The sequence below is a fragment of the Alexandromys fortis genome, unplaced genomic scaffold (assembly GCF_014885135.2).
Source record: "Alexandromys fortis isolate MF-2015 unplaced genomic scaffold, M_Fortis_MF-2015_v1.1 scaffold_89, whole genome shotgun sequence".
Classification (NCBI taxonomy): domain Eukaryota; kingdom Metazoa; phylum Chordata; class Mammalia; order Rodentia; family Cricetidae; genus Alexandromys; species Alexandromys fortis.
Genome location: NW_026067973.1, coordinates 585,284 through 597,696, shown reverse-complemented (window position 1 = coordinate 597,696; position 12,413 = coordinate 585,284). Strand labels below are relative to the sequence as shown.

Here is a 12,413-nt window from a genome sequence, read left to right as displayed (position 1 = left end):
GCGCTGCCGCTCCCGGAGGGCGGGGCATGCACTTATCCAGGTTGCGGGGCGGGAGGAGCCGGGCCCGGGGCTCAGCATAGAGCAGCGGCCGCCGGGCGGCGGAGGCGGAGGCCAGAGGTCCATATGCAGATTGCAGGGCAAGCAAGCGCCACCCGGCGCTCGGCATAGAGGGCCGCGGGGTGCGAGCGGCCGGGCGGCGCCAGGCGGGTTAGGCAGGTTCCGGGGCCCGCCGCTCCCCCCCCCTCCGCCTCCCCGCCCCCCTGTGTTGTCGCCTCTCCCTCTCGCTGCTTCACTTACGGGGCGAACATGGCGCACAGCTGTCGGTGGCGCTTCCCCGCCCGACCCGGGACCACCGGGGGCGGTGGCGGCGGGGGGCGCCGGGGCCTAGGGGGCGCCCCGCGGCAACGCGTCCCGGCCTTGCTGCTTCCCCCCGGGCCCCCGGCCGGCGGTGGCGGCCCCGGGGCGCCCCCCTCCCCCCCGGCGGTGGCGGCGGCGGCGGGAAGCAGCGGGGCTGGGGTTCCAGGGGGAGCGTCCGCCGTCTCAGCAGCCTCTTCGTCGTCTGCCTCGTCTTCGTCTTCGTCATCGTCCTCAGCCTCCTCAGGGCCGGCCCTGCTCCGGGTGGGCCCGGGCTTCGACGCGGCGCTGCAGGTCTCGGCCGCCATCGGCACCAACCTGCGCCGGTTCCGGGCAGTGTTTGGGGAGAGCGGCGGGGGAGGTGGCAGCGGAGAGGTAAGGGGGCGAGGAACCCCCGGGTCCGGAGTCTCGACCCTCTGCGGAGCCCATCCCCTCCCCCATCCAGGTTTGAGGAGCATCCCAATCCTGGAAACATCCTGGGGTCCCTAACCCGGGGCAAATGGCCCTCCCATTTTGGAACCCCCCCTTATGGACTGCAGACCCCCAGGCGCCTTACCCGGGGGTTCAACCCCTTCTGGCTAAGGGCGTTTACCCCCTACACCGCCTTCTTTCCCTGGACCCTTCCCCAAATCCCTTGGCACAGACCCCCTTGCGGGGGTTTCCCATCCCGGGACTGAACCCCTCCTCCCTTTCACAGATTACCTCATCCGAGCCAGATTCCTCCCTCCCTCTGCCAGAGACCTGATCCCGCCACATCTCCGCCTCCTTTCCTGGGCAGATGTGTTACTCCTAGGGCAGTCTTCCCCTTGGACATCTCTCGGGTGTTGGCTTCACCCAGGGCCATGTTCTTCTCCTGGCCCATGGGAAATCCAGGTGCCTTGCTGCACCTTGCTTTCGGAAAAACCTGACCAACCCTCTCTCCATCGCCAGCCAGGTCTTCACCTTGCCAGCCACTCCCCCTTCTCTCACCTGTACTCCCAGCCCACTCCCCCCTCCAGCACACCGGGCCTCCTCGTCCCGCCCCACCCCACGGGAAACCTTTCCTCTCTACCTTGCCTGTCCTCATCTCTCCTGCGAAGATAACAGTGCTTTCCCCTGCCTTAGTCCCTTTCCCCATCTTCCAGGGCTGCGGTTCCTAGGCTGCTGGTGTCAGGGATTTACCTCCAACTCCACCCCTTTCCCTCCTTTAGATGAAGGACCAACGTGTGTGTTAGAGGGAAAATGGCCCGGTGTCCCCCTAAGCTTGGAGCAGAGCTACTTTCCAGTATTCTCCTTGAGAGGGAGCAGACTTTCCTTCCAGCTCTAGAGAAAGGGGGGCACCCATTGAGGGGTGATGTTTGTGGGGGGACTAGAACAGCATCCTCCCAAGGGAAGCAGCTGCTCTCTTACCCCACCCACTGCGCCTGAGAGCTTGCAGCCTCTGGCCCTGGCTCCCTCCCGCTCTCTCTCTTTCTCTTTTTTCCCCTCGTCATTTTATTATTGATCCACCTTTTCCTAGGCCAATCCTGGGGCTTGGTAGGGGTGGAGGAGAGCCTGGCTGGGGTGAGAGTAGATAAGGGACAGTTTTACGTTAGTGTGGTGGCAATGGTGGTTGCTTTGGGTTGGGAAAAAGAGGAGGATCATGGAGTAAAGTTAGTCTTTGGGAGGTAAGATTATTTGCGATTCCTATTGGGAGACTCAAGGTGGGTGGAGGGTCAGCGCTTTGCCCCTTCCCATTGAGTAATCGGTTGAGAGCCGGGATGCTTTGATAGGCGGTCTTCAGCCTTTTTCAGCAGAAAGGAAAGTTGCCCAGGGAAGGGAAGTTGAGTTCAGGTTCAGTCAGTGGCGTTGCGCATTTGTTTTCCATTGGATGCAGAAAGGGCTGTTTGAGTCGCAGGAGGGGGGGCGGAGAATGGGATGGGGGATGCTAGGGGGAGGAAGAGCAGCTGCCAGGGACTGAAGTGAAGGGGGGTAGGGGTTTGCTGCTCTGTAGTGCTGTTGATTGAAACAGAAAGGGAAAGATAGCAACCAGCAGTTTCCTGCGTGCTCTGCCGTTGGGGCAAACCCCTTGTGGCCCCTTATGCCCTCCACCCCTTTAGATTTAGCAAAGGCCTTGGGAAGACCTGGAGGGAGGAGATCCTAAGGAGCTGTCCTTTTTTTTCCCCCAGTTGTTAGTCTCCCAGCCTCCTTTTAAAAATTGTTTCTAAGGCAGCTGGCTCAGGAGACTGACAACAACCCGCCTTCTGACAGAGCCAGGAGGACATGATGGGGGCGTGTTCCTTGCTGTGTAGCTAGCTAGCTGCAGCATCCTCTTTGCCTGCCTCTCTCAGCTCTGTCTCCACCTCCTTTTCCCAGCCTTCAGAAGGCTGCTGCAGTAAGCAGGGTTGTTTGAGAGTGTTTTATTGGTTGCTGTAGCTTATTTTTTTTTTGAAAGGCCAATTCTGTATTTTTTAAGCTAACAACACAGATCCCATGTAGTTGGAGAACCAAAGGCCTCATACATGACAAAAAGACTGAACCGTTCAGGTTACTTGCATGGAGTTGGTGCTTAAATGTGAGTTGATTCTGCTTTTTTAAAAGATACAGCAGCAAAAAAAAAAAGTCTTACATTGACTTATCATTTACTTACGTGTTTTCAAAATTGAGACTAGACTGGTTATATGTTGAATTTTATTTTTGTGTATATTTGAGTGTTATAAGAAAGTCTCTATTAGGAGAAGTTGGTCTGCTTTATGGAGATCCCAAAGCAGCAGCATTTCGTTGTTGGCATGCTTATGCATTTCGTATTGAAGGACCGTGTGTCCAAGGTCTCAGTGTTCTTATCACACATTCAAAAGCAAAGTTTTATGTCAACAGCTTCCAATCATAACTTTTTAAGAGACTGGTTAGAGAGAGAGAGAGAGAGAGAGAGAGAGAGAGAGAGAGAGAGAGACAGACAGACCTAGATCCAGGGATTTAATATCTGGGCATCAGAATATTTTATATGTTGGTCTTTGACAAAAACTACCTATGAGGTTTTAATCAGGTGCTGACGGTTTCTTACCTGTCAATATTCTGGTTGTGAGCTAGCTCTTTATTTTGCCTTATTGGGTAATTTGTTGTGTAAAACTTGTCAGGGAATTTCAGTTCCTATGAATAAGATCAAGTATGATGAGGAGTTTTTCCTCTTTAGGACTTGTGCCTATGAATGGTAGTCACTCTTCCATTGTGAAAAGGGCAGGTGACCCCTTGCCTTAAATCCAGTGTTAGTTTTTTTTTCTAAACTGGACTTGAATGAGCTGTTGGTAAGCTTTCTATCTGGTCGTTGGGGGCCATGTAGCACGGGCTGATGGTATGTGTCGTACATGGTAAACGAGAGTGGCAGCCTCTTCTGGCCTGGTGACTTTCGGCATAGAAACCAAGCATTTGGTGACACAGCCTTACACATCAGTGATAGAGTTCCACAGGTCTTAATCCAGGCTGGCATACTTAAATTATCCTTAAGGTTGCCTCTTAGAAGTTACCCGTGCTTCTTAGGAGGTCTCGTCTGGACTCTTGGAGTTGTTATGTGACCCAGAACGGTTCTAACCTCTTTAAATTGTGGTTCACTTTAAGGGAATAATGACTTGGAGTTGCACATAATCAAAGCTGAGTTCTTCTGGTGACAGAACTCCGGATCCTCCTGTAGGAACCATGCGGTTACCCACAGGAGACCCGTTCTTCGTTGCCATTGGTTCTTTGCTCTCCTTGGATCGATCTCTCTGGTAACAGCTACATAGGTGTTCCTTGGGATTACATTCTGTTATAATGAGGTGATTTTTCAAAATACATAGACGCTTGGGCAGTCGATGTGAGTTAGGAAGCATCACTGAGGTCCATGTCTTGTGCTGCTTTTCCATGCTCTTCATAGCGTCAGCGGCTGCCTCCTGTGGTGCTCAAGTGACTATGTTTGCCTTCTAAATAAGCACAGCAAAGCAGCATCTTCCGTTGACTAGAACTTGTAGTAATTTAACATTTATTTCAGAAATATTTTAGCATCCAGCAGTCTTCATTGAGTTCATATGCCTCTCCTATCACCACTCAACACGTTAAAAGCAGTTTTCTCTTGATCTTAACACCGCACACTTTAATTATATGTGATATTAAAACTGAATTATAGCATTGGTGCATATTTGTTTTCATCTAAAGTTCAGTGAAGTCCCTGTGGCTTGAGGCAGGCTTTTAGGTTGGGCTTAGAAAAGAGGTTAGTTCTCTAACTGGAAGACTGCTGGAGAGTGTCTGCGATATTTTTTTCCCCTTTAATTAAAAAAAAAAAATTTAATGTTAACCAAGTGTATGTACCCAAAGAGTTGTTGGTCTTTCATTTCCTTCGCGGCTGATCCTGAGCTTGGCAGAAGGTGAATGAAGCTGAGAGAGCACATGGAGTGGACATCAGTGGGTATGAGCTCAGTCTTACTCATCCCTCTGTCACTGCCCCTTAGGACACACTGAGCAATTCATGTCTTTGGTTTGTTTGTTTGTTTTTGAGACAGGGTCTTATTATGTAGACCATTCTGGCCTTAAATTTGTGGAGATCTGTTAATCCAATATTTCCTGAGTGCTGAGATCAAAGGTGTGTGCCCCCATGCCTAATTGGGCAATTCACTTTTAACCTTCAATTTCCGATATATAAGTGAAGTTGTACTAAATAGCTCATAAACCTTTCTGTTCAATTATTCTTATTCCTTATTTCTTCATCATCATCGAGACAGTCTTGCCATGTAGTCCTGGTTGTTCTGGAACTCCCTATGTAGAGAAGGCTACCTTTGGATTTCTCAGTTCTACCTTGGTGTCTTCCAAGTGTTGGGATTACAGACATGCAGTACCACGCCTAGACTAGAATTTCTTATTCTGAGTTTGTTTATTTGTTTGTTTGTTTATTTAGTGAGACTGTAGTGCTTTTTAATATCAGATTGTACATTTGCCTGTTTAATTATCATTATTGTTAGGAGAAATTTCACCTTGGTGGGAGAAGTTTTCATTGGATAGAAAAAAGCATAAGGGTTTTGCTGAAGTTGACAACAATAATGGAAATACTTTTGCTTTGGGTTCTTGCTGTGTTACTCATGCTGACCTTGAACTTCTAGGCTTCAACAGTTCTGCCTCAGTCTCCTAAGTTGCTGGGACTATAGACATACACCAGTGTGCCTGTCTTGAAGATCAAGTTTGAAATAAAATGCCGTGTACCTGTAGAGAACTCCAGCGTTATCCTGTTGTTTGGCTAGATTAGTTTTCATTGTTGTAATTTCCTTACCTAAAAGGAAGCTATTTCCAGTCTGGATGATGTATTTCTTAGGTGTATGAGCTTTTAAATGAAAGCATGAATCCAGAGCAGTAGAACCTCCTTTGAGTGAAGGAGCTGTTAGTAAGTTCTGAAATGAAGTGCTGAATATTAGGAATGCAATCTGAAGGATTTTTTTCTCTCCTCCAAAAGCACGTCCCATGTCCCCGCATTTCCCTCCCACTTAAGCATCTCAAGACACATGCTCCTGGAGGACATGGTTCACAAAATAGTGAGTTCCCTTCTGATTAGAAGCAAGAGAAAATGCTCCCATTTGGGTTTCATTTCTCATCTCTGCTCACCTTGGAGCTGTCCTTCCAGGGAACAGCTGTGCAGCCTGAGCCCGCCAGTTGCCTCCCTTACTCGGTGGCTGGAGGGGGTGGCAGCCGCACTTTTGCCTGCTCGGAGGCGGAACAGACTGCAACGCCTCTCTCTCTTTTGGAGACTCACTGTGTTTTAATTGTAGGTCTCCTAATTAAGATCTCTTTGTGCCTGCCCACATTCCTCTAGTGTTGGCACAGAACTTCAGCTCTAGCACTTAACTGAACGCCTTCAATCGGGCCTTTTGTGAATATCTTGTCTCCATTCCTCTGCCAGGGTAGAGAGCCTGGTGGCCTGGGTTTTGAGGAAGGGGAGTTTTGTGACTGTCCCTGCACTAGTAGAAACCTTCTTGGGGATGGCTTCAGTGGACCCTTTTTTTGAATGTCATTTTCTGGGATTAAGAAAGATGAAGTTACTAATGAGTTTGGCATGATGCACCTACATTTGAACCAGATTCCTAACCCTGTAGGCATGGGTAGGAAACAGTCGCTAAAGAGTTCACTGTTAGAAAGTCCTTGCTCCAGGCTCATCAAGATTGGCTTATGAAATTGGAGGAGTTAAGTTTTATCATGGATTAAATCACAGACCTGTGATTTTTGTGGGCTTCCAGGTTGTGAGGATAAATGATAAAATGAAATTATTATTTGACCCCAGGTTGTACCAGATTTTGGAACAGAGTGAATAAAATAGCTTTGAGATTGGGATTGGAATTAGCTTTTTTAAAATGACATTTATTGTGCACGCATATGCGAGAGTGTGTATGCAAGAGCCTGTATGAATGAACGTGTATGGAAATCAGAAGACAGCTTGTGGGAGTTGGTGTCTCCTTCCGCCATGTGGGACCTGGGGATTAAATTGAGGTTGTCGGGTTCTCCAGCAAATGCCTTTACCTGCTCAGCTATCCTGTGAGCCCCTGAATTAACTTTTTTTAAAAAACTAAAATTGCCTTGCTAATTGTAGGTGCCAGTATTTCTTGAGGTCAGGAACTGGCTAGTTGAGCTTTTAGAATAGTTTCAAAATAAGCTAGAATAATTTCTGTTAAAGGTAGCTCAGCTTTGGTTTCCACTGTACTGGTGCTAAAAATGTAGCCCACCCTTTCATTGGTCTGCAGTGTAGCATGCTAGAGGAAATGGAGAGTCTTTATGAAGAAGAAGGATCTTAAATTCTTCACCTGGGCCCTGATGGTTTCATTGATCACATCACTATGAAGTAGGCAGACAAAGGGCTGTTTTGTTGTTGTTATTCTCATTTCTTGGTGGTGAAGGCCTGGAAGAAGGAAGTACAGGATCTTTTATGGCATGCATTAAATAAGCTGCAGGCCTGTGCTCTTATACCTGAGTGGGTGGTTTTATGGCCTCATTCTCTAATTGCTGGCATTTATGACAGTGTGGATGCTACTGGCCCTGTGGCTGAGGTAGATTATGCTGGGAATAGGGGGAGAAGAGGGGCCCTTTTGTTAGCCTTTCATTTTCTCCTTCAATAAGGTTTCTGAGAAAGCCCTGAGGAAATGCTCAGACACTAGAACTGAGAGAATGACTTCCCATAAAATGGTCCTTTATGTTTTTAAAAGGGATAGGTTGCTTTTCTTGACCTATCCAAAGAAATCCATACCACCACTGTTAAATATTTCAATGAGTTTTTTTACCTTGTCAGGTTACACACCTCATGGGAAGCCAACCATGAGGCTGAAGCTGTTACCTAAGGTTTGCTTTTAAAGACCTGACTTGTAGTTCCCTTGGGTTAGCACAAAGCTTCCTGGAGGCCAGGCTTGGTTTAACTTTTTAGATTCAGAATATACCGCCCTAATAGGTTTAGTTTGACAAAGGTATTAACGTGAGAGTTAGTTGGCAGTTTCTGCACAGTGCATGAAAATTCCCCCTTCCTTGAAATGAGTGGTTGTTTTTCTACTTGACAAATAGGTTGGAGGGGTTTCCCCAGATGTGTTACCTCTCATCCTGGCTGCAGCAAGACTGTGTGAGGTTTCAGTGGGTGGGGTCTGTTTCGCTGGTGTTTATTTCAGCGCTGGAGTTTCTTCTGTCTGTTTTACCTGGTTCTGTGCATTTCTGGCTTGTGTTTTGTTGCAGTGTTTGTAGATGGGTTGATGACTTTGAGCAGCATGACCCTTCCTAACATCTCTACTGCCTGAGAACTCTGACTTGCATTGCCCATGCACTGCTGAAATAGCATTGTCTTCTCAATTCACTGCATCAAAGTAATTGTGCCTGGCTCCCCTTGTCCTGAGATGAGAGAGTAAAGGGAGTTGTGAGGAGTGTTTTTGGAGGAAATGTTTTCATTGGGCTCGCTTTTAAACTTGGTTCTAAAAACTAGGGAAAAGTTGATCACACATTTATAATAAATATCTTGAGCAGTGAATTTTGATAGGCACCTGAAATTTAGCTTTTGTCATTCATCAGAACAGACTAATTTTTAGATCAAACACAATACCGTCCCTAGATTATTGCCTTAATTATAAGCAGTAAAATCTTGTGGATAACATTTCTTTAAGCTTGGTTAATGAGGAAATCCTCTTGTAATCTCTCTGACTGGCAGTTTTTATTTGTGCGTATATAAATGCCTTTACAAAGGGGATGGTGAATCTCATAGTCTAATCTGGAATTGTGTGAGATAATATAGCATAGTGATTAGGGGTTGCCAAGACCGGGCTCTGGATTTAGACTACCTGGGTTCAAATCTCAGTTTAACCATGTATTAGCTGAGTGTTTCTTCATTTGCAAATTGGAGGTAATCATGCTTCAAAAGAGTATTGTGAGGCTTAATTGAGACCATGCATGCAAAGCACTTAGCACTTTACTTAGCACATAGGGAGCCCTAGTTATTATTAGAATGAGAAATTGAAAGGACATGAGAGCTCTAACCTTTTTATCTGGATTGTTTTATTACTTTGAGGTGTGTGTGTGTGTGTGTGTGTGTGTGTGTGCGCGCACGCGCGCGTGCGGGTAAATCTATTTGAGTGCTATGGTTGACCCCAGCCATGACACAACAGATGCTCTATGTGTCCTGACTTCAGAATGTTACTGATTTTGCCCAGGGTTTCAAGTTACTTGTAAGCTAAGTGGACCCGAACTGAAGGACAACTAACCATCTTGGTAACAGAAGGTGCCATTGGTAGCCAAGGACCCAGAGGGGAGAAAGTAGGAAAGGTTGGCTCTTGAGTTGTGGACTGATCAGGCTCAGGAAACTGCATAGGGGTTGCTACCTTGGTCTTTATGACTAATATTCTTAGTCTTTTTATTAGTGTTTTTTTTCCTTTCGGGTTACTATTTGATGCTTGTCCTCAAGTTTCATTTGGGCAGAATCAATGTTGTTCAATAGCAGCATTTCTCAACTTGTGGGGTTGTGCTGTGGGAGGTGATGTATGCTGTGAATATGTTTTATTGCCATTGGTTAATAAAGAAGCTGCTTTTGGCCAGTGGCTTGACAAAGTAAAGCCAGGCTGAACGAGATATAGAGAGAGAGTAGGTGGAGTCAGAGAGATGCCATGAAGCTGCCAGAGGAGACAGACTTGTGCTGAAACCTTGCTGGTAAGCCACAGCCTTATGGAGATGCACAGATTAATAGAAATGGGTTAATTTAAGATGTAAGAGCTAGCCAATAAGAAACTAGAGCCAATAAGCCAAGCAGTGATTTCATTATTGGTACACAGACATACATGTAGGAAAAACATCCATACACATAAAATTTTTTAAAAGTGGAAAAAATTAAATGTTTCTGCTTCATTAAGAAAAAAATGAAGCATACAATTCTGTAATACCTCTTTTTAAAAATGTTCTTATTTGGGGGGCTGGAGAGATGGCTCAGCATTTAAGAACACTTGTTGCTCTTGCAGAAGGCATGAGTTAGAGTCCAGGCACCCATGTGATGTTTTACAACCATTTATAACTACAATCCTAGGGGATCTGAAGCTCTCTTCTGACTTCCTCAGACACCAGACATGCATATGGTGTGTGTATGTACGTATGTACATACATACATGCAATACATACATACACTCATTCTTTCAGGGAAAACATACATAAAATAAATGTAAAAAGTATTCTTATCTATATGAAATGTTTTGTCTACATGTTTGTATATATGTATGTGCACCGTGGGCATGCAGTACCTGCCATAAGAGGGAGTTGGATGCCCTGGAACTGGAGTTAGAAGTGGTTGTGAGCCACCATGTGAGTCCTGGGAAGAGAACACAGGTCCTCTGCAAGAGCAGCTAGTGCTCTTAACCACTGAACCATCTTTGATCTTTCCAGCCCTGTAGTACCTCACTTAAATAAGGACACGTTTGGGGCTAGTGAGGTGGCTCAGTGAATAAAAGAACTTGATGACCCGAGTTTGATCCCTGTAACCTACATGGTGGAAGGAGAGAACCAGCCTCTGGAAGTTGTCTCCTGACCTCCACACATATACTTTGGCATACACACACCTGTGCTTATACACACATACAAAATAAACATAACCAAGGTTGTTTTTTTTTTTAAAGAAATGCTCATTGAACCGCTGCATGCCATCTTTTGCATGTCTAGGCAGTAGTTTTCCTTGAGCCATGTGCCTAGGAGGCGGCAGAGCTATGATTCAAACCCTAATGTGCCTGTGTCAGAGTTCACCCTTGGTCCCTGCATGTGTTGCAGTCCTTCTCTTCCCGCCCCATCCCGTGTCTTGAGTCCTGTCCCTTATGCTATGGTAGCGCCTCTTCAGTCCGGCTCTGCTCTTCAGTTCTGACAGCCTAGCTTATGTCCGTGACTGAGGATCATTATGGTGCACTCCTCACTAGCCACCCCCCCTTTTCACGGCCCACTGTGCCCAGTGCTTTCCTTAAATAGAGATAGGATTGTTACTATTTCCCTAAAGCTCTTTGACGTCTCACAGATAGATGATTTCTCAGCCCTTCATAGCTCATGGCCTGCATATCTACATTTGAACTTTATGTCCCTTCTTTGCTACATCTACACTGGACAGGGAAACCATTGGTGTGCTCTCTCTAGCGTTTATGTGCATTTGAACTTTATCTCCCTTTGCTACATCTACACTGGACAGGGAACCCACCGTGTGCTTGCTCTGGTCTTTATGTGCGATTTGCAGAGCCTCTTTGGTTGAGCCTTTACTTCTTCAGCTGCCCCTGGATTGTTCATCTCTGCCTTCAGCTCAGATCTCCGTATTGCAGCTCTCCCATGAAACAGTCACAGATACTGCTGGGAGCTGAAATTCAGTTTCTCCTTTTTTAAAAGTTTGTACCCAATCCTCAAAGTGCTTACTTAGTCCAGGCTTCTTTGCATTGTGGATTCCTCTGTAAATTCGTCTGTCTTTGCCCCCAATAGCTTCTGACTCCCTATAAGACTCTATTTCCTACGTTTTACAGTGGGAACTTTTTGTGTAAAGTGGATCAGTGACTATTGAAGTTTTAGGAACACTTCACAAAGATTTATTATAATAAATTAGGAGGACTTGTACACACCTAGGTAATTTTGACTTGTTTTTAAAGAAAATAATAAGCAGACTGGGGAGATGTCTCAGTTGGTAAGAGCTCTTGCTGTCCAGGCATGAGGACCCAGGTGGGATGCTCATCACCCATGTAAAAGCCAGGCATGATGCTGTGTCTGGAACTCCAGTACTAAGATCAGTGCAGACTGGTAGATCCTTGGAACTCACTGGCCAGCCAGCCTTGTCAAAAATGTTTAGCTCCGGGTGGGCAGTGAGAGACCTCAAGGGGGTAAGGCAGAGAGTGACATCATCCCGTGGCCTGTGTTCTAGCATGGACACCCTACACATATGCACATCATACAAATATGGCAGAGTGATGTATAATAAAAAGCTTATCACAGGCCTTTTGATTAGTAATTGTTAATTACTTTTTGAGGCAAGATCTTGCTGTGTAGCCCTGGCTGGTCTGGAACTCCCTACATATACCAGGTTGACCTCAAACTCAGGGATCCATCTCCCTTATAGGACTTAGTTTAAAGGTGCTCCAAACTGTGGGCTTGTAGGTGATGTCTGGGCATTCTGATTAGATGGCATTATAATTTAGATAACATTTAGCACTGATCAGCCCCTTCCTTGAATGTTGTTTCCATTTATAAGTTCCTCAGCTTAAAAGGAATGAGGAGACCTTGGAGATGATTGTGAGGAGACTCAGGAGATGATAATATGATTGGAAGTCAGTCAGGAAAGTTTGAGAGAATGAAAGGTTAAGAGATAACAATTCTTCAAAAACCATGAATGGATTCATTATTAGGAATGGTAACTATTTGTTCTTTAGCTCCACTGATAAGAGAAAATAGCTTTACACTGAATGGGGGCAGCTGAAAAAAAAAAACTTGTTGCTAATGATAGTTGTCATAGTGATGGGAAAAAGGTTATCAAAGTCATGCCCTGTGGAGATAAATTTTAAAAATACAGTTCTTTCTACATATGTATAAAGTGACCTCACTCTGTCTTCCCTTCCTATGAA

General features: G+C 46.1%; 1 protein-coding gene across 6 annotated transcripts in view; it reads left to right on the top strand.

The window, feature by feature from the left end:
* The first annotated feature begins 213 nt into the window (after positions 1–213).
* Positions 214–12,413, top strand: part of Kmt2a (lysine methyltransferase 2A) — an 81,752-nt gene continuing 69,552 nt past the window's right edge. For 3 of the 6 annotated variants that reach the window (XM_050156317.1, XM_050156318.1, XM_050156314.1), the window contains exon 1: positions 215–729. In XM_050156317.1, the coding sequence (XP_050012274.1) occupies positions 307–729 (423 nt within the window). In that variant the 5' untranslated portion in view covers positions 215–306. Of the gene's footprint in view, positions 730–12,413 lie in introns of all 6 variants that reach the window. The other 3 variants (XM_050156319.1, XM_050156315.1, XM_050156320.1) reach the window with 3 other exon arrangements.